This window comes from Rhincodon typus, chromosome 28 (genome assembly GCF_021869965.1).
Source record: "Rhincodon typus isolate 14 chromosome 28, sRhiTyp1.1, whole genome shotgun sequence".
Classification (NCBI taxonomy): domain Eukaryota; kingdom Metazoa; phylum Chordata; class Chondrichthyes; order Orectolobiformes; family Rhincodontidae; genus Rhincodon; species Rhincodon typus.
In genome coordinates this window covers 32013669-32036169 of record NC_063359.1, presented here as the reverse complement: position 1 = coordinate 32036169, position 22501 = coordinate 32013669, and the positions used below count along the sequence as shown (strand labels likewise).

General features: G+C 39.5%; 1 protein-coding gene across 2 annotated transcripts in view; it reads right to left on the bottom strand.

Annotated features, from left to right (window-relative positions):
* Window positions 1-21958, bottom strand: part of LOC109937759 (SH2 domain-containing protein 3C-like) — a 152743-nt gene extending 130785 nt beyond the window's left edge. Inside the window, exons 1-2 of one of the 2 annotated variants that reach the window (XM_048613726.1) lie at window positions 21644-21958; window positions 14856-14960 (exon numbers count right to left, since the gene is read on the bottom strand). In XM_048613726.1, the coding sequence (XP_048469683.1) occupies window positions 14856-14898 (43 nt within the window). In that variant the 5' untranslated portion in view covers window positions 14899-14960; window positions 21644-21958. The remainder of the gene's footprint in view (window positions 1-14855; window positions 14961-21643) is intronic. The other variant, XM_048613727.1, reaches the window with a different exon arrangement.
* Between the last annotated feature and the right edge of the window lie 543 nt (window positions 21959-22501).

The following is a 22501-nucleotide window of genomic DNA, read 5'->3' as shown; positions in this document are numbered from 1 at the left end:
TCTGCTTATGAAAGAATATAATTACATGGTTAGACTGGACAAGCTAAGGTAGTTCACCTTAGAGCAGAGAAGGGTAAGAGAAAATTTGGTAGTAATATTTGAAGATTCACAAAGGGATTAGGTAGAGTAAATAAAGAGAACTGTTTCCAACAGCTGAAGGGTCAATAACTAGAGAACACAGATTTAAGGTGATTGAGGCAACATAAGGGAAGACCTTTTTAATGTAATGTGTGAGTAGAATTTGGAATTTAAATTTCAAGGTTATAGAGAAAAAGTGGGTAAGGGACTAACCAGATTGCTCTTTGAAAGAACTGGTGCATGTTCAGAGAGTCGAATGGCTTCCTGTTCTTATTCTCTAATTCAGTCAAACTTCTGTTTTCCACCTCTAATATTTTTATTAATAATAACTTAAATTAATAAAATTAATTAGTAAATGAAATTAATATTAATAAAAAGTGTTAAAATGATCTTAAAAATGCCTATTTGATTTATCTTTTGAGATGCTTCTAGCATCATCCTTGATGTTAATCTTTATTTCCAGGAAACTCCAGGGCAACCTAGAACATTAGCAACATGAACACTGGTATCTGCACACAAGCCATCTCTATGAAAGAGATATCACTGTAACTCACTGGTGCAGCAAGCATGTTTGTTAATCATGTCTCACTGCAACATCTCAAGGCTTGAGATGTTGAGTAAAGTATCTGATCCATGCTGATACCCCTTCAGAAAGCTGCAGCTTTTGAGAATGTTTCTGATTAAACCATTCTTGAAAAGTATTACTTTTTTCCGACTGTTAGCACTGAACTGCAAATCCCCATTCTATCCCAGTTAATGACTTCAAGGAGTTCAGTTGGGGTCCCAACAATTGAGTAGAAATGACCTGTAACATGGGGTAAAGAGAATGGGGTTTGGCATGGATGAAAAGCAAAATCTAAATTACTAATTTTAAAGAACACAGCTTTCACAGAAATGTTGATATTCTTCAGAGATAGTCAGATATTTGTAGAAAGTCCTGCAGACCTCAGTACTGCAATTAGTTGCAAAAGTTTTAACAGAAATTTACCTTCCCAGAAACCATTCCCATCCCAGCCTCACTCTGACAATGCTATTCCATAACCACGCACTGAGTAATGTTAAGGCTGACGTGGAGACCAGGAATTTGCAAACCACAGTTTATGATGTCCCATTTTTTCCAACTTTTGTGACCCGTTATTATCATTAGTTCAGCCTGATTAAAATTAAGCAAATTATACAAATATGATTAGATTCTTTGCTGTTTATGGTGAGATCTGGCATGTGGTTCATTAACCATGCAGTGACAAGTGATACCATAAAATTCCCTGTAAAGCATCCTTCACAGTTGTAGGTCAGTACTTGAATGATAGTTTGGTTTGGGCACTAGAGTTTTGCATTCCTTCTGGAACACTTATCCTTGGGAGTCAGCATGAAGAGATTTGACCATTTGGCATTGTACAGATTAGATTGAATAGGAAGGAATTTGTCCATTTCTGGGCTTCATGATCAGATATATACAGGATTGACTGTCTATTTGCTCTTGAGCAGACAGGATTGTCATTCTTAAATCTCCCAGCAACTCACTGATGATATTAAATGAGCTCCTTTAAATTATTCTGGTAAATTTTTTGTTGGGTGCAATCATGAGATGCTGATGACATAATCAGATAGTGGTGTCAAGTTGTTAACAATCATCTATCAAGATCCAGCCCTTAAAATCTGCCATTTATGTCAATACCACATTGCAGGGAAGGTTATTAGAGAGAAATAATGAGATCTTTTCAGAAGGATACTGCGATTATTATGGGGGGATTTTAATCTGCTTATAGACGGGAGATATCAGATTGGCAAAAGAAGCCTAGATGAGGAATTCATGAAATGTTTTGGAATAGTTTGTTAGAACATCTTCTGGACAAACCAGAGAGCAGACCTTACTAGACCTGGTATTAACTGACAAGACAAGATTAATTAATCACCTTCTAATGAAAGGTACCCCTAAGTAGCAGTGATCATAATATGGTTGAATTTTACATATAGTTTGAAGGAGAGAAGGCTGGGGCTAAATCTAATATTTTGTACTTAAATAAGGACAATTGTGAAGGCATGAAAGCAGAGCTTGAGAAAGTGTATCTGGCAATTTTGGTTAACAAATAGGTGACTACAGACATAGTGACAGACATTTAAGGAGACATTTCAGAATGCACAGAATTAATACATATCAAAGGGAAAGGAACATTTCAAGGGAGAACACTCCCTCCATCAATGGTTAACAAAAAAGGTTAAAGATAATATTAAGCTTAAAGAGTAAGTATATAATTGTGCAAAGATGGCTGTCAGATCAGAAGATTCAACATAGTATAAAAGAAAGTAAACAATGACTAAAAGATTAATAAGAAAGAAAACATTAGAGTACAAGAGAAAGCTAGTTAAAAACATAAAAACAGATAGTAAGAGTTACTACAGCTATTTAAAAAAGAAAACTTTTAGCAAAATAGGTGTTGGTATAGTAGAAAATCAGTCTGGTAATTAATAAAGGAAAATGAGAAGATTGAAAATGAATTGAACGAGTATTTTTGGTTAGTCTTGGCTAAAGAGGATACAAGTAACATCGCAGAAATAGCAGTCAATTAGGAATTGGAAGGGAGAGACGAGTTCCAGAAACTTACTATCACCAAAGAAGTAGTACTTAACAAATTGTTGGAACTGCAGGGCAACAAGTCCATGGGTCCTGATGGTTTCCATCCTTGGGTCTTAAAAGAACTAGCCGTGGAACAGTTGATACATTGCTTTTATTCCTTTTTCAAAATTCACTAGGGTCATTTTCCATTAGACTGGAAAATAGCTAATGTAACTCCTTTATTCAAAAAGAAAGGGAGACAGATAAAAGGAAGTATAGGCCAGTTAGTTTAACATCTGTCATAGGGAAAATGTTAGAAGCTAATGACTTGATAACAGGAAAATTCAATGAATTCAAGGTAATCAGATGGAGTCAACATAGAATCTCTACAGTATGGTAGCAGGCCATTTGGCCCAACCCTCCAAAGAGCATCCCACACAGATGCACACCATTAACCTATCCCTGTAACCCTGCATTTCCCATGGCTAATCCACCTAACCAGCACATCTGTAGACACTATGGGCAATTTAGCATGGTCAATCCACCTAAACTGCACATCTCTTGGAGGAAATCCCCACAGACACGAGAGGAATGTGCAAACTCTACACAGACGGTCACCTCAGACTGGAATTGAACCTAGGTTACTGGTGCTGTGAGGCAACAATGCTAACCACTGAGTCACCATGCCACCTCCACAAAACACAGTTTTGTGAAAGGAAACTATGTTTAACCAATTTATTCTTTGATGTTCTCCTTTGAGTTATAAGTACTAAGGATAAAAGAGAACTGTGGATGTACTACACTTAGATTTTCAAAAAGCATTTGATAAGGTGCCACACCAAACGTCATTGCGGAAAATAAAAGCTTACACTTTTGGGGTAATATATTATCAAGGACAGGAGACTGACTAGCTAACAGGAAACAGCCTAGGCATAAATGGGCAATTTTCTGTTTGGTAAGACATAACGAGTTGTTTGCCAAAGCAAATAATGCTGGGGCCTCAATTCTTTACATTAAATATTTGAATGAAGCTCCCAATGATATGGTTGTTAAATGTACAGATGATACAAAGATGGGTAGGAAAATACGTTGTGAAGCTGACACAAGGAAGATACAAAAGGATATAGATTAGTTAAGCAGGTGGGCAAAGATGTGGAAAGACGAACATAATGTGGAAAATATGAATTTGTCCATTTTGGCAGGAGCATAAAATGAAGCATAATATCTTAATGGTAAGAGATTGCAGAGCTCTTGAGTTGCAGAGGGATCTGGGTGTCCTACAGCATGACTATCAAAAGGCTAGTATGCAGGTAAAGCAAGTAATTAGGAAAGCTAACAAAACATTATTGTTTATTTAATATAAAAGTAGGGAAGCTATGCTTCAGTTATTCAGGGTCAGAAGTCACACAACACCACAAATTATACAGGCTTAAAACAGTTTGTTATCTCTTGAACAACTCTCTCTCTGAGGGATTCAGCCTCTTCACAGATTCTGTAAAATCAGGGAAATAGTGCCACACCACAGCCTATGTTCTGAAGGTATTTGATTACTAGAAATGTTTAAATGAAGCAGGAAGAGGCTTTGCATAATTGCAATTGCTTCCATTTCAGATATTGATTGCATTTCCATCCCTTATATTGCTCAACAAAAGCTCCTGCTCAGATGAACTTCAAAGAACTTTGTTAGCGTTTTACCATTGACAGCTGTACCTTCAACAGCCTAAGCCCCAAGTTCTGGAATTCTCTCACTCTATCTCTTCCTTCTCTTTCCTATCTCTTTGACATAGTTTTTGGCCACCTCTCCTTATAGTTATTTGTCTGGCTCAATCCTCCAGGACCATCCTGAGGTTTCTAGGAATCGGAGATCAATCTCCAGGATATTGCATGCAACCCTGGAGAAAAATCAAGAGGATATTAAAAAGAAGATTGTTTTGCAATCTTCTTCGAACATTTCTCTTTACCAATTAGAAGGATATTGAAAATGGGGAGAAAAATGCTATCTGACTGATAGTCAAGCACGAACCAATTGGTTAGTAAGTCTTTTTGCTTTCTGATTGCTATAAGGAGACAATGCATCACAAAGAAGGATGTGTTGGCCAACTCATGGCTGAAGCATGGAGGCCAGCCATGTGATGAAACTTATAGGAATACCTGTAAATTTGATCATAGTTGACGTCCCAAAGTTAAGCGTCTAAATGTGTTTGAGTGTTAATGCTGTAAAATGCCTTTGGACATTTTACAATACCAAGAATGCTTACAACATTACACTAGAGATTGCGCCACACAAGTACTTTTTTTTACTTTGTTGGCTGTAGAGTCCGTTAGGACATCCTGAGGTCACAGAAGGTGCAAATTAAATGAAAATATTTTATATAAATGCAAATTACTGTTGACAACAGTAGTCCATGTTGGGTTAAACATCTATACACAGTACTGATTCCGGAATACTTCCGTCACGCAGGCTTCAGAGAATATGTAACTATTCTGTCTGCCCTTACTCCCCTCCCTGGCTATAAACTTGCACAATCTCTATGTCAGTCTTTCTCAAATATATGAGGCTACATATCAAGCATTGGATAAACAGATTGTGAAATATCCACAATTTTTGGAAACATTGAGGAATTGAGAGAAAGTGATTGTTTTACTCTCCCCTAAAGGTTGAGGTGTGACTCCACAACCACATACATAGTATTTTCCTACGTGGCAAATGTCCATGAGAAATTTGACTGCATAGTGCATCACTACTTCTGCTTTGACCCCAAACACATGCACTTTCTCTCAGGATTACACAGGATAATAATTAAGATCTTGGAACCATGGCTAATTTCCACCCCACCTACCCTGCCCTGCCTCGCTGTTTGCAATTAGTGCCTTCAAAGCTGAGACTGATTAAGGCATTACTAACTGGAACTGAACCCATGACCTTCCTGGACTGTTTGGCTCAGTACCACATTAAGTGGTGCATATAAATGCCATCCCATGAGGATGGGACCCTTTCATTTTCCCCTTTTAAACAGCGATGATATCTCATGGACTGCTATTTGTGAACAGATGACGAGACCCCTTTAAAAAGTTTCAGAATACCATTACAGCACTGCACAAGCATGACAAAGCCTGGAGCCCTGTAGCTGGAATTAATCAAAAACACGTGCACATCTGAGTAAATAAAGAGAAACAGCTTCCAGTGGCAGATGGGGGCAGTAACCAAAGGACAAAGATTGAAGGTAAAAGTACCCAAGGCAACATGAGGAAATACCTTTTTTCATTAGGGTGCTGTTGTGATTTGGAATGTGCGGCCTGAAAGGGTGACGTCAGCAAATTTAATATTAATATTAAAAAGTGAACTCATAGAATCACAGAATGGGCACAGCACAGGAGATGGCCACTGGGCCTGTAATGTCAATATAAGCCCTCTGTGGAGCAATTCACCCCACATCACTCTGCTTTTGCCCCTGAAGCCGTGCACATTCTGGTCTAATTCTCTTCAAAATTTACAAAGTAATCAGGAAAAGGCAAGGGAGTCAAAATTGTTTGGATAGCTTTACCCAAAGGGCCAGAAAATGCACAGGAGGCCATATGGCCTCTTGCTGTGCTGTGTTGCTTTGTGATTCTGTGAAGCATGCCAGGAAAGGAAGAAGATGGAAAAAGCAAGGAAGGCCAGCCAATTTTACTCCTTTGACCTGGGGCAATAAAGGCAAATATAGACCCATTCAAAAAAAGGTAACTGCAGACCCAATTCTGTAAGATGACCTCAACTAGGATCAGCTAACTCATTGCAGACCAAGCACTGAACCTAAACAAAAACCAGAAACTTCACCACAGCTCCACTCATAACACTTTCATCTCTGAACACAGTGGATTCAAACGCCCACCACAGACTTGAGAACATAATTTAGGATAGCACTGTCGGACTGCAGCGTTGCTGGAGGCACTGACTTTGGGATGAAGCATTAAACTGAAACACCCATCTGCCTATACTTAAACATCCCACACACCAAACCAATTTATCCGGTCATTTGCTATTACTGAAATCTTCCTTTGCAAATTAGCCACATTTGTCTTCAAGATAGCAGCTGCTGCTTTCTAAATAGTATTCATTGGTGGTAACGTGCTGAAAATGTTACGAAATGTCACAGAAATTAACATTCCTTTACTCTTTGCTTCAGAAAAGGGAAGGATCAGAGCAGGGCGGGGTGCCAGTATGTAGCAAAAACTTCAGAGGCTGCAAGAGTTTGACCTGTTCCCTTTAATCTATCACAGTCTTGCATCACGCTCAACCAACATGCCTGAGTTATAACTTCATATCTTAATTAAATTAGCCTGCCTAATAAATACCAGTGGTCTCCCCACTCAATGAAAATCTTTCACTCTCAACCCCCGCCTTGTTCTTCAATCTTGTTCTGTTGCAGGGTAACGAGTGTGTATCCCATGTGGAAAAGAAGCCTTCTTTATTCAGGTTACGCGCATTGTATTGAATCTTCTTTACTACTCCCTGGCCAATGACATGCTCACAAGACATTGTCATTCGTGTGTTTTATGGGTTGCCTCTGTGCTTGCTGAAGGTCTGATGAACTCCAGCCTGTCACTACCAGAGCTGAACTCTGTTAAGCCCCGTTAAGTAAACAAGCAAAAGTGAACAGTCTGCCAGAAAGGCAGACTTAAATTTATATAGCACCTTTTACAACCTCAAACTGTCTCAAAGTACTTTCCAGGTGCTTTTTTTTTAAATGTTGAAATGCGGGGAATACAAAATCCAATTTGTACACAGTAACAATTTATTCTGCAAACAACAACTATTAGTTCATCTGTTTTTGTGATGTTTGAGGGATAAATAGTGCTCAGACATCAGAAAGAGCTACCCTATTCTTCTACCAAATAGTGCCATGGGATCCTTTACATCAAAGTCTTTGATTTAACATCTCATATGAAAGACAGCAACCATGACCATGCAATACTCATTGGTACTGCACTGAAATGTCAGACTAGATAGTTACAGTTATACTTGTATTGCTGGAGCAGGACTTGTACTTTCTGACGATGGCTTAAGTGTGCTACCAAATAAGCCATAGCTGACAACAGGTGAGGGTAGCAACTCATTTACTGCAAAGATTCTTTCCACACGGTGTACAAAGGACTCCAGGGTATCACAGTGGAAAATGAGTTCCTGTGTTTTCAATATTTGAACAATAGAACATCCAGGAAACCTCCTGTTTCCCTGAGTTACAAAAACAAAGTTGCTGGAAAAGCTCAGCAGAACAGGTCACCAGATCCGAAATGTTAACTCTGTTTTTACCTTCACAGATGCGGCCAGACCTGCTGAGCTTTTCCAGCAACTTTGTTTTTGTTCCTGATTTACAGCATCGGCAGTTCTTTTGGTTTTTGTTTCCATGAGTTAGCTGATTCTACTTGTGTCCCACCTAGACACTGCAACACTAAAATAAGCATCACTAAGTAATTTCAGTAATAAAACTTTCAAACATCGTAAATAAATCTCAAAAACAAAAACTTTTAAAGTAAATATTAATTACATTGCTTTCATTTTAATTCTGCTTGTTCTCCCTGCTATTTTCTCTCACTTGAAAGAAAATGTAAGCAATATAATTTACTGATTCTTTTTCTTTCTGGTCCCTGACATTTTTGGAGAAGGGAAAGATCCTGGGTTTGGCAACCTTAAACAAAAGCAAAATACTTGCGTTCAATAGTTTTTGTAACCTTTAACTCCTTCCATTTCATTTTATTTACACACCAGCTTGTTTTTTCTCACTTCTTGCTTTATTCATTTACTCTGCATTTGGACAGCTGGTATGCAACCACCTCTTCTGGAAACATCCTCCGTTTCTTCACTTTACCCATTACCACAAAACTTTTTGTTATTTAAACAGAAAGCAAACAGAACTCTTATGGAGTTCTGAAAAGGTGTTATATTGGACTTGAAACATTAACTCTGTTTTCTCTCCACAGATCCGTTGAGTTTTTCCTGCACTTTCTGTTTTTATTTCAGATTTCCAGCATCTGCAGTATTGCGCTTTTCTTTTGTCGTTTAGCTTTCACTACCTTCCACCTTACCAAAGACCTTTCTTTCTCCCCTTTGTCCAATTTGTCTTGTTAAAATGATGTTTCCTCAGTATTGATGAAGGTTCATCTTCTGTGGAACTCATCCCACAGAGAGCTGTACAGACTGGGTCATTAAGTATATTTAAGGCTGAGATAGATCTTTAATCAATAAGGAAATCAAGGATTATGGGGAAAAGGCATGAAAGTGGAGTTGAGGTTTATCCAATCAGCTATGATCTTATTGAACAGTAGAGCAGACTTGATGGGCTGAAGGACATACTTCTCTCCTATGTCTTCTGGTCTTATCATTGATCTGAAAGGTAAATTCGCTGCATGGATGCTGACTGACCTACTGAGTATTTCTAGCACTGTCTATTGTTTGTCCTAAAGCCAGCTTGCTGCTTTCGGCTGCTTGGCTTTGGGATGCTTTTTTTACCTAACGTTCTTTCCCTTTTGCTCTCCTGAACCCAGGCTATCTCCCCATCCACTGAATAATGATCAGATTTGGAATACGTGTCTGACTCCTCCTCCCGTCACCTCGAAAGCAGAGATTCAGTGTAATGAAAAGGCAAATGATAATGAAAGTGTAACAGGAAGGGTCAGAAATTATATGCAGAAGAGTGCCGCAGAAATTAGAACCAATGTAAGTAATAATGATATAAAGTTAAGCCTTCAGGCTCTTTTTTCCGAATGCACTCAGCATTTGAAACAAGATAGATGAGTTGATAGTACAAGTAGAAATAGATTAATATGACTTAATAGTTATTACGGCAATGTGGTTGCAGGGTGAACAAGACTTGTAAGTCAATATCCAAGTGTACTCAACATTCTGGAGAAATAGGCAAAAGGGAAAAGGAGCTTGGTTTGCTTTGTTAATAAAGGAAGTTATCATTGTGATGGTGAGTAGTGATTTAGCAGGACTTGTAATTTCTGATGACTGAAGTGTGCTACCAAATAAGCCATAGCTGACAACAGTGTGGGTAGTAACTCATTTACTGCAATGATAGAGTTTGGGTGAAATTAAGGAATAGCGAGGTAAAGAGGTCATGGATGAGAGTTGTCTATAAGCTCCAAAGAATTGCCTCACCATAGAACAAAGTATAAATTGGGAAATAATGGAGATGGGTAAGAAGAGCAATCACAATTATCAGGGTAAATTTAATCTGCATTTTGACTGGACAAAGCAGCTGGGCGAGGTTAACATAGATACATAGCAGAACCTAACCAGGAATAGTCTATTTTAGATCTAATAATGTGTAATGAAGTAGGATTAATAAGAAACCTTGTAGTTCAGGATCCACTAAGGTTAGCAATTACAACATGGTAAAATTCAGTTTCAGGGAAACCAAGTCAGTCTCAAACCAAGTCCTCAACTCAAGTAACGGCAATTACATAAGTATGAAGAAATCCTTGTCTTAAGCAGCCTGGGTAAATAGACTGAGGGGAAGGTCAGTGCATAAGCAGTGGCAGACGTTTAAGTGGATACTTTATAACACACAGCAAAAATTTATTCCAGTCAAAAAGGCTGACTATTTTTAAGGTTGAACTGCTTATAATTAACAAAGGCAGTGTTGAGAATATTCAATCAAAACCTAAGGTATAAAAATGGCAAAAAAATCTTGTGGTAGGCCAGAGAATTGGGAGCTTTTTAACAACCAGCAGCAGTTGGCTAAAAATCTAATAAAGAGGCAAATATTGAATATGAAAGTAAATTGGCAAGAAATATAAAAATAAAGATCAAGAGCTTTTTTGGGAATATGTAAAAAAAATGCTGAAGTAAGTAACGAACCCTTAGGAATTAATAAGGGGAACATGGAAATGGCAGACCATTTAAGTAAATAGTTTGCATAGGCCTTCATCATAGAGGACATTATAAACATCCCAAAAATATCAGAAAACAAAAATACTAATGAGTATATAATACAATAATAATACAATACAATACAGCATAGGAACAGGCCCTTTGTCCTGTGTCGATTCTAATCCTTATTTCAACCTGCCACTCATTGCCCATGCGTGGTACCTATTCCTCTGTTCACCTCACATTCAAGATATGCCTTAACCATTGCTAATGTGCCTGCTTCCACCACCTGCACTGGCAGTGCATTCCAGGCACCCACCACCTTCTATATGAAAAGTTTTCCCTGCGCTTCTCACCTAAACTTTCCCCCCTCACCATGAACCTGTGACCTCTTGTAGTTGACCTACCCACTCTGGGAAAATGCCTCTGACTATCTGCCCTGTTTATGCCTCTCATAATTTTAAGCTTATTCAACCTCTCCTCCTAACTAAAACCCTCCAAACCAGGCATCATCCTGGTAAACCTTTTCTGCACCCTCGCCAAAGCATCCACTTTCTTCTGGTAGTGTGGCAACCAGAACTGCATGCAATATTCCAAATATGGCCTAACAAAAGTTTTATATACTGTAACATAACTTGCCAACTTTCATATTAGTGCCCCGACCGATGAAGGCAAGTGTGCTGTATGCTTTCTTGACCACCTTATCCACTCATGTTGTCACTTTCAGGGATCTGTAGACCTGTACACCCAGATCCCTCTGTATGTCAATGTTCCTAAGGGTTCCACCACTTATTGTATAATTTGCAGCTGAATATGATCTTCCTAAATGCATCACCTCACATTTCTCCAGATTAAACTCCACCTGCCATTTCTCTGCTCAAATCTACAATCTATCTGTATCCTGCTGTATCCTTTGACAATCCTCCTCATTATCTGCAACTCTACTAATTTTGGTGTCATCTGCAAACATACTAATCAGACCACCCACATTTTCCTCCAGATCATTTATTATGTGTTACAAACAACAAAGGTCCCAGCACTGATCCCTGCAGAACACCACTAATTACTGATCTCCATTTCAAAAAGCACTCATGTACCGTACTCTCTGTCTTCTATGACCAAACCAGTTTTGTATCATCTGGCCAACTCACCCTGGATCCCATGAGATTCTATTTTTTGTACCAGCCTTCCATGATGTACCTTTTCAAATGCCTTACTAAAGTCACGTAGACAACATCCACAGCCCCTTCCTTATCAATCATTCTTGTCAGCTCCTCAAAAAACTCAATCAAGTTAGTGAGACATGACCTCTCTCGCACAAACCCATGCTGCCTATCACCAACAAATCCATGTGCTTCCAAATGTGAATAAATCCTGTTTCTCACTCTCTTCTCCAACAGTTTCCCAACCATTAACATCAGGCTTACCGGCCTGTAATTACCTGGATTACCTCTGTTTCCCTATTTAAACAAAGGAACAACATTGATCATTCTCTAGTCCTCTGGAACCTCAGCTGAAGCCAAAGAGAATGCAAGGATATCTGTTAAGGCCCCAGCTACTTCCTCCCTCGCCCCCACAGTATCCTGGGATAAGAACCTGTTTGGCCCAGGGACTTGTCTACCTGAATGTATTGCCAGAAGATAGATCTTGTAACAGATTCTGTCACAAGGGACAAACTATTTGACAAACTAATGGGACTAAAGGCAGACAAGTCACCAGGACCTGATGGCCTGCATCCAAGGGTTTTAAAGGAAGTGGCTGCTGAGATGGCCTATGCCTTGGCTGAAATATTCCACAACTCACTGGATTCTGGGAGGGTCCCAGCAGTTTGAAAACGACTAATGTAACACCCCTGTTCAAAAAGGGAAGAAGACAGGAAGCAGGAAATTATAGGTCAGTTAGCCAAACATCTGTCATTGGTAAAATGTTGGACTCCATTATTGAGGAAGAAATAGCAGAATAATTAGAAAAGCTTAATGTAATCAAACAAGAATCATCATGATGTTGTGAAAGAGAAATCATTGTTTGATGAATTTGCTGGAGTGGTTTGAGGATATAGCAAGCAGAACTGATAAAATGGATCTGGTAAATATAGTGTATTTGGATTTCCAGAAGTGCTAAGATGCTACATAAAATGTAATTGAACAATTAAGAGCTTACAGTATTGGTGGTAATGTTTCAGTATGGATTAAGGTTTGGTCAACATACAGGAGATAGAAAGTTGAGATTAATTTTTTTTTAGGTTGGTTACTAACGGTATACCACAAGGATCAGTTCTAGGGCCTCAATTATTTACAATCTATATTACTGACTTGAAAGAGGGGCAGAGTGTAATGTATCAAATTTGCAGAAATTATAGAAGCAGGTGGGAGGGCATATTGTGATGAGGATATAAGGAATCTACAAGGGGATAAGGATAGGTTTAAATGAATGGGCAAAATTTAGCAGGTGAAGTTTAATTTAGGCAATTCAGGTCATGCACTTTAGGAGGCTGAATCAAATGGCAGACTATTATTTAAATAGTGAGAGACTCCATAGAAGTGCAGCGCAGATTGATTTGGTTATTCTTGTGCATGAAACACAAAGTTGGCATACAGGTGCAGCAAGTAATTTTGGCCTTTATTGTGAGAAAGTTAAAGTTTAAAAGTAGGAAAGTTTTGTTACAACTGTATAGGTAATCGGTGAGGCTACACCTGGAGAAATGTGTACAATTTGGTCCCTGTATTTAAGAAAGAATATTCTGCCACAAGAGGGCAGTTCGAAAGAGATTCATAAGAATGATTCCTGGGATGAAGGGACTGACCTATTAACAACAGCAAAACAGGTTATACTTTTATTAATTACAGTTTAGATGAATGAGGGGTGATTCTATTGAAAAGTAGAAGACTCTGAGGGGGATGAAATAGATTGATGTTTGAGAACAGTTCCACCAGTGGGGAGATCTTGAACTATGGGATGTAGTTCCAGAAATGAGGAGGCATTCATTTAAAACTGAGTTACAAAGAATTTCTTCTCTCAGAATGTAGTGAGTGTCTGGAATTCTCTTACCCAGAGAGATGTGGAGGCTAGAACACTTAAAATACTTAAAGAGGGGGGAGAACAACTTTAAAATATCAAGGAGTTGAGGGCTATGAAGAGTTGGCAGAAAAAAAGAATTGAGGCCAGGGGCAGATCAGCCAACATATTGAATGTTGGGACAAACTTAAGGGGCCGAATGGCCTATACCTCCTCCTATTTCTAATGTTCTAATTTTAAAGCAGTGCCCTGAGTTCTGTGCTGACTGAGAGGACAAAACATCTTTTCCAAACGTACCTTGTCAAGACCATTCAAGATTTTATGCACCTCACTTGAGGCACCCCTCACTCTTATAAACACCAGTGCCAACAAATCCAAGTTGTCCAACCTTTCCTCAGAAGACAACCCAATCATTTCAGGTATCAATCTATGGAGGGAAAGCAGAGTTAATGTTTCAGGACCTTTCTTCAGAACTGATGGTAGCGAGTTAAAGGTGGTATACATGCTGAAGACAAGGATAGGGAGTACGTGATAGGTAGAGACAGAGCCCACAGGATGAGAAAGACAGTTAGACAGACAAAGAGATGGATAATGGTAAGGCAAGGAGAAAGAAAAGATGATAATAGCGACCATTAATAGGTGAAAATGGATTGGCTCTGCTGAAAGCAGTCCATGTGAAGACAGGACCTGGGGTGTGGGTAAAGGACATGGATGAAGGTGTTCAGGCCCTAAAATTATTAAATTTGACATTGAAGGCTACAAGGTCTCCAAGTGGAAAATGAGATGATGTTCTTTCAGCTTGCGCTCAGCTTCATTTCATGTGGTTGACTCTCAGGGCTCCCTAGGTTTATATACATTTGTCATACCAAGTGACTTATTCCAGCATAGAACATGTCTCACAACCTTCTTCATAGTTCTGCCCACATAAATAACACAAAATGTTTGTGGTCTGTGATCTTGACTGATCCAGGTCTCAGATTATTCATAACTTCTTTATCTAGTGCTCAGAGATGTTTACAATGATAATTTGGGATAACTGCTCTCTAAATTTTCTTTTTGGAAATGTGTGTGGGAACCTGATGCATTACTATTCATGTTTCCTTGGCACTGTTCAGATTACATTTCATTAGTTACTCTGGTGTCACTAGAGATAGAGAACACAATAAGAAACCCAATGATTTACCTCCCACCAGTGGTTTGAATTTACAGGGCTTTGAATGGGATTTAAATCCTGTCCCACAACATATTTTGTCCATTAAGCATTAACCTAGACCATGAATTAGTCTAGTCCCATTCTAAGAATCTTATTTTGTTTAGAAACATATTTCGGGCCCCCTGATGATTGCTTACCTCTGTATTTCTCGCGCTTGGGGTAAATATGAATGCTGGACATGGTTGAGGGATGTTGTCTGTTTTCTGGCTATCAGAGCTCTACAAATTGGCGGTAAAATTAGCCTGTGAGGGGAACAGAGTGAAGAAAGAGTTTCAGCATCCCACAAAATAAGGAAAGCTTTCAACATTACTGCTGGCAATTTCTATAAACATTTTCTCATAGTTAATAGCACCGATATACTTCTGGTGTACTGGTGTCATGGACTCCATCCAGGTAAGAATTACATGCAACACATTTAGGACAATTCACTGAAACTCCATAATAATGAGTTTTGCTTCCTGTGAATTCTGCACAATGGGCGTGAATTAATGTTGCCAACCCTCCTGGATGGGTTGGTAGTCTCCAGTTACGAAAACCTTTGGCCTGGGAGAACTTTGTCCTTTACATTTCTCGCAGGAGTAGCAGCCTTTTCTCCCCCTTTCTCCTTCTCCAAGATGTCACTACAGTGAAGCCTCAGGCTATGGGCTCCATCACTCTCTCCTCATTACTGCAGAGAGTGGTAATGGACAAGGGGAAGGGAGAGACAGGTGAACGGAGTGCGGGGCAGGCAGAATTTCCAGCAGGGTTGGGAACACTAGCCGCATTGGGTACCTGGGCGGCAGCCAGTAAAAGGCTGAGCAAAACCTGGGTTCATATTGTGGGTGAATAGAAAAAGCATGTTTCTCCTGGTGATAGAGTATGGAGAACAAAGGACAGAGCTGGAAGAACCAAAGGGGCAGAGGGGAGAAAGAGTTTTGTATTGAGGGCTATTGTGGGATTATTCACCATAAATGGTTATTGATCCACAACAGTTATTTTTATTCTTTCTGAGAGACTATTGCTGCTTGGGTCAGAATTTGTTATCCCTCCATAAGTGAGAATTGAGAATGTGGTGTCGAGCAGCCTTCTTGCATCGTGTAGTCCAGTACTGTTAGGAAGGGAATTCCAGGATTTTGACCCAGCATCAATGAAGGATGAGTAATATATTTCCAGGATGATGCGTGGCATGGAGGGGAACTTGCAGGTGGTAAAGTGCTACCCTTGTCCTTCTAGATACTAAAAGTCAAGGGTTTGAAAGCTGCTATTGAAGTTTGGTGATTTGCTGTTATGCACCTTGTAGATGGTACACTCTGATGCCACTGTGTGTTGGTAATGTAAGAAGTGAATATTTAACATGCTGGATAGAATGATGATCAAATGGCTGTTATGACCTGGATGGTGTCGAGTGTCTTGTGTTGTTGGAGCTGCACCCATTCACGTTGGTACAGGATATTCCATCAAAGTCCTGTCTTGTAGATGATGGACTCACGTTGAGGAGTCAGGGGGTGAGATACTCACCAGCAAATTCCCAGTTTTTGATCTGTTCTTGTAACTACATTATTTAAGTGTTCAGTTAGGTGTCTGGTCAGTGGTAACTTCCAGGATGTTGATAGCACAAAATGTCAGAAAGGTAACCAAATAGAAGTGTAAGGTAAATGCAGTAAAACTTGCTGACATCACATTATCAAACCGTCTGTGATCAAATGGTGCATATTTGGATTAGGATATCAAATGATCAAACCTCCAGGAATGACTCCAGCCAGAGTTGGCAACTCCAGAACGGTTAGGAGGAGATTGAATATTGTGGCTTTAGCAGAACAGTTTCTCACTGGGAAGGTTACACACTGTTGTTTCTATGTTAGTAAAGTGATGAGTTCATTCCAATTCCAGGCTCCTGATTTTTGGAATAGCTGTTGGATTGAATGTTTTTTGAGTTGAAGTTATGCTGCAGTGAAGCCTGGTGCCATCAGTGACACAAAGTTAAATTGACAGCTGCTGCATTTTAAAGTAAAAATAAAGCTAAAGTTTTGCTCTGAATGTGGGAATTCTGAGAACTCGTCGTTTACACAACATTGAGGTCAGGTTGACCCAAATGGGAATATCTCCCCTCACGATTTATACACTTTTCAAAGTGACTGACTGTAAATTGATCCAACTTCAATCTCTGCGTCAGCCTATGAAATAACATAAACACACAAACCCCGCAGTCCTTAAAGGCAATGGACAGGCAAAATACTGAGCACAAACTATAATCACATGTAATTTACTCCACACAGCTTGAGCAACATTCAAAAACCCTCAATATTGCCTCACCTGGTTTGCAGCAGAGTTACAGAAGTGCAAAACCAGATCACTGTCTGTTGTTACAAACTCTTTCTGTTGTTCACTTCATCACAATCTGAGCAGCAACTAGATAAATGGCCCACATCTAATTCAGAACACAGGTTGGGCAGGGAAGCAGTTATCTCTCACGCTCTGTAATCCCTCTAAATGTTTGTTATGGAACCCATGGCAAGATGCTGTGGTGAAGTCTTTTCACATGGGAGTCTGTTGCGCTGCCACCACTGCAGGTTCTGGCTGACCAGGAAACTCTTGCCATTTGCCGTAAATGTGTTGGAAGTGGTTGCAGGTTGATAATCAACCTGTTGGGTCATGTCACAAATGTTTCTTCTATGACCACCAAGGCCTGGACTGGGACTTGAACCTGGAACTTCTGGCTCAGAGCTAGGGATGCTACTCAGTGCAATGCACAATGGTCATGGGGGGCAGTGCTGAGAGCTATTGAAACCAGCCCACCATGGTCACATGTGCCAGTGATGACAACATGTACATGGTAGCAGTATCCTATTTGGAGATTCTTTTCCATTGGATAGTCATTAGGGAGGGGGAAGGAGGTTGTAAATGAAATCCAAATATCTATTATAAAAACCTTACTGTTGCATCAAAGCTGCGGTAGACAGGGAGAGCATCAAGCATAAAGCCCAGCCATTGCTTTACTGAGAGGACTAAGGGTCGAAATAGTAGTTGTGAAACCTTCTGGTTCCAGATAATGGCCAGAGCAGCTGAAAACTGGATGGTCCGTTACAAAACCAGACCGTCTGCTACTAAACTGAACTGTCCACTACAAAACCAGACGGTCCATTATAAATGGACTATCCACTACTAAACTGGACTGTACACTCCAAAACTGGACTGTCTGCTACAAAACCGGACTGTCCACTACAAAACTAGGCTGTCCACTACAAAACCCGACTGTCCGCTACAAAGCCAGATGTCTAGCCACCCTAGATGAATAAGGGAGCTGTAAAAACACGATAGCTGTGATGCATGTGTCTGACAGTCCAGGAGATGGACAGTCACTGTGCAGGGAAGCTTTCTGTCTGTTTAAGGTTCCTTAAAGGGGAAGAAGGTGTAAGCTCTCAGTCATATTGTTTAACTACTATCCACATTCTCAGAATTAATTACCGAGACTACAAATGGACATTGCAGACTAGTAATGACATGGCAACCCTCATAAACTAGCTGAAGACCTTTGGGATATAAAGGTCAAATTATACAGGCCTATAAACTGAGTTCTGATCCCAGGAGGGCAGGTTCCCACTGAGTTTTCTCTCCACACAGTACCAACAAGCCCTGACTTAAATATACAAAAGAAGCCACCCAGAAAGCCAGTGCTGTCACAAGCTGTGATAATAATGGGCAGGAATCAGTACAAGATTCCAGTTAAAATGTTATAGAGCTATATATCAAAAATATACATTCATTAAAAAAAAAGAATGTTGCATTCAACAATAGGGAGACGTGCACATGGGATTTTAAAGAAAAGATTTGCATAGCACCTTTCAGAACCCCAGGGTGTCCCAAAGCAGTTTTACAGATTATTAAGTGCTTTTGAAATGTGGTCACTGTTGCAATGTAAGGAACATGGCAACCAATTTGGAGCAACAAAGATTCCAGAAACGGCAATTTGATAACGTCTCTGAAAACCTTCTTTTTGTAGTCGTTAAGTCCAATCATAGCATTCAAAATATAAATGCAATTTAGCAACTCAGTGTATTGATGCACTTAGAGCAGAGGCAGTATGGGACCCTTCAGTTGTGGAGAACTGCCCCTCTACGTGGCATAATGAGCACTCCTTAATAATGACAGGAAGGAGACTTCACAATGTCAAGTCTATGGAGGCTCTTTGTGGTCATTTTTCTGCAGCAGTGAATTTTGTGCAGCAATGTAAGAATCATTGGTAATGCATTTTCGTGACATTGGTTGAGAAATAAATATTGAATAGGACATTGCCAAGAATTTAAATTATTAAAATAACTTATGTTTTGCAAGTACGTTCATATGTTGCCTCTCTGCATCATTTCATGAGGTAACACACCAGTGAATGTGGAAAATCCTTTTCCACACTTTTTTAACTTAGATTGTTTAACACAGACCTGTTTACTTTAAACAGTGCATTAGATAAAAGCATGAGACGGGGGAAATGCAAGTATTTACGAGCTAACTGTACTTCAAACCATAATTAGTTTTCTACAGGCAACAGTGGAGCTATAAGGAAGTGGGTGGCTGTCCTGTTCAAAGGCTGCCACCAGCGATGCTGGGAACGCAAGCCTCAGAGAAAAGAGTGATCCAGGCACATCTTCAGTCTCAGTTTTCTCCCATACTGTAGAGAGACATTAGAACTCTGTTTGCAATGCCAATAGCATAGTCTATTCAACAGGGTTTTCTTACATCATGACTTGTTTGCAGCTTCACAAAGAAACATTCAATGGAACCATTGAAACTTACTGCACAGAAGGAGCTATTTCTGCTTTTTGTATCCATGTTGTCCCTTTTAAAAAGTAGTTGTACTTAGTCCTCCAAGGCTCTGCATTTTGTCCAAAGCTCTGAAAGTTCCTCATCCCCAAGCACTTGCCCAACACCATTTCTAAATTATTTAGAGAATCAGCACTTTTTAAGTTAGAGTTTCAAGATCCTGACAGTTCTGACGGAAATCATTTCTCATAACTAAAATCAAATCACTTCGACCCCTTGTCTGGAAATGAATTTAAGTGATAATGCAATGGACTAATTTCATGCAGCGTGCAAAATGTTTCAACTGTAATGGGAAAATCTCTTGATAACTAACATGCCTTAAGTATTGTAAGTAATTCTGGGAATTTTATAACAGGAAGGATATTGTTTACTTAGAGGGTGCAGAGATGAGCAAAGAAAATGAATCCACATTAAAAATTTTAAGTTATAAGGTAGTGAAGATGTTAAGAATGCAAATTGAAACTTTCACGATCAGAAATACTGAAAAGTTATAGAGTCATGGAGATGTACAACACAGAAACAGACCCATCGGTTCAACTTGTCTGCACTCGACCAGGTACCCTAAACTGATCTAGTCCCATTTGGCAGCATTTGGCCCACATCCCTCTAAACCTTTCCTATTCAGGTACCTATCCGGATGCCTTCTAAATGTTGTAGTTGCACCAGCTCCACTACTTCCACTGACAGCTTGTTCCATACATGAAACACCCTCTGTAGGAAAACAGTTGCCCCTCAACACCCTTTTAAATCTTTCCCTTCTCACCTTAAACCTATGCCTTCTAGTCTCCCCTAGCTTGAGAAAAAGACCTTGGCTATTCACCCTATCCATGCCCCTCATGATTTTATAAACCTCTACAAGGTCAAGGTCAACCCTCAGCCTCTGACACTCCAGAGAGAAAAACTCCAGCCTATTCAGTCTCTCCCTATAATTCAAACCGTCCAATCCCAGCAACACGCTTGTAAATCTTTACTGTACTCCTTCAAGTTTAACAACATCTTTCATACAGCCAGGAGACCAGAACTGAACACAGTATTCCAAAAGTGGCCTCATCAATGTCCTGTACAGCTGCAATATGACGTCCCAACTCCTATACTCAATGCACTGAATTAAAAAATGTGAAACTTAAGAGCAGAAAGAGTGAACGTTTTTTCATACTTCAAAAGACTAATAGATTTGTGGAATGAGTTAGCAAAGAAGGCTTAAGGAAACTGAATATGTTTCTAAAAATGATTAGTGGAATTGAGATCTTTCAAAAGAAGCTTGTAGGATTTACAGCAATCTCCTTCTCCTAAATATTCATATAAGAGTACAACCCAGTGTTGTGAGAGTTCCTTTAATAATGGTAGGTATTGATTCTGGCATGGTGCTTTTAAATTAAATGACAAAAATGCATGAACCACTGAACTGCTTACAATGAAGTCTAAAGTACATCTACAGAGGCACTTAAACTAACCAACTTTCAAGTATTTACTAAATAATAGATCAAATATAACACTGAGCATTAAGCCAAATCTTAAAACACTAAGCTCCAGTCAACTCTATCTTCCTACAAATTGTAACTGTGTATATTTAAAATATCCTGAGAATTAGACTATAACTAGCCCAAGGGACATCTGCAGCTGCAGTGTGTCCATGAGATGAAAGTGACAAAGATGAAAACTGCCTAGCATTTTCATTCCGGTTCTTCCCAGCATTTCTGCCCCCTTCCCCTCTCTTTTGCTAAGGGTGATGACTATTGCCAAAGTACAGTATGATAATGTGGGCATCAGAAGCTTGTTGGCCTCTCACCAAAGTGGCCATTCTTTGGTTTACATGCCACTGTACAAAGGTAGAGTCAGCCACATTGAGAATGAAAGAAGAAAATTAGCAAAACAAAAAATTATTAAAATTAACTAAATTTGGAGACATACGTGACTTCTTTAAAGTTGTATTTTTCAGATTATTTTTAAAAGCAAGTTCTCTGTACTGATTTGATAAGGTTAGGTTGTCTACAAATCCGCTCTTTACGGGAGTATGAATCGCATTGGTAACTAGTATTGCTCAAACATGCTTAGAAAAGGACATACTTGCATCTTTTCATTAAGGAGGAATATTTAAAATCTAGAGAGTTTGTTGTCAGTTTAAAAGTACCTGTTGGTTGCGAGCCTGTGTCCCAGGTATGGAGCAGATCTCTTCAGTGTTGTTACTGAAATAAACCCCGCAGTCTCGTCTCCCCTTTTGGAAACTCTGAAAACGGATGTGACAGTCAGTGGCTGGAGTGTCTCAGACAAATATGGACAGTAGGAGCTTTGTATCAGTTCTGAACAAGCTGAGCTTCAGTTGCTTCTCTGAGGGAACTCTGGGCATCGTAAGGGGCGAAGGTCAAGAGATGAGAAGAATGCTGAGGGGAGCCGGATAGAATGGTGCAGTCAGAGGGAGCAAGCCTAGACTAAGTGTAGTACGGCACACACAGTGGAAGCTTGTTGGAGATAAAGGAGGGACCAACATTTTTAAAGCAACTGACCTTGCAGCCAATCAGATATGTATTGCAATTATGCACTGTATGTGTGTCTGTGTCTGGAAGGGGGATGGATGGAGGAGGAGGGATTTAGTGGATACTCATTTTGGTGCTGAATTGACCTCTTTATTCCAAGAAAAGACTTTGCTTGAAATAGAAGACTTTGAGCAAGTTAAAAGCTCAGGACTATGATGAGGGACCGCACTTCAAAGGTTAATCTGCTTTTTCTGTTTGAAGCGCTGAACTACCTGCTCTGCTTTTTTTTCAGTGTTTTCCATGTTTATGTCAGTTTTCTTTGCATTTGTGTTTTTCACTTTATCTCTGATTCAGAAGGTAATAAGCTGCAGGCTGTCACATACAGAGTACTGGTGGAGAACTGACAGTAGTGATTGACTGTTGTCTACTGCAAACCCAAACACAAATAAATTAAAACTGCAAACTCTGGAACTCTGACAAAACAAAACAAAACAAAAATGTAAGAAATGCAGGGT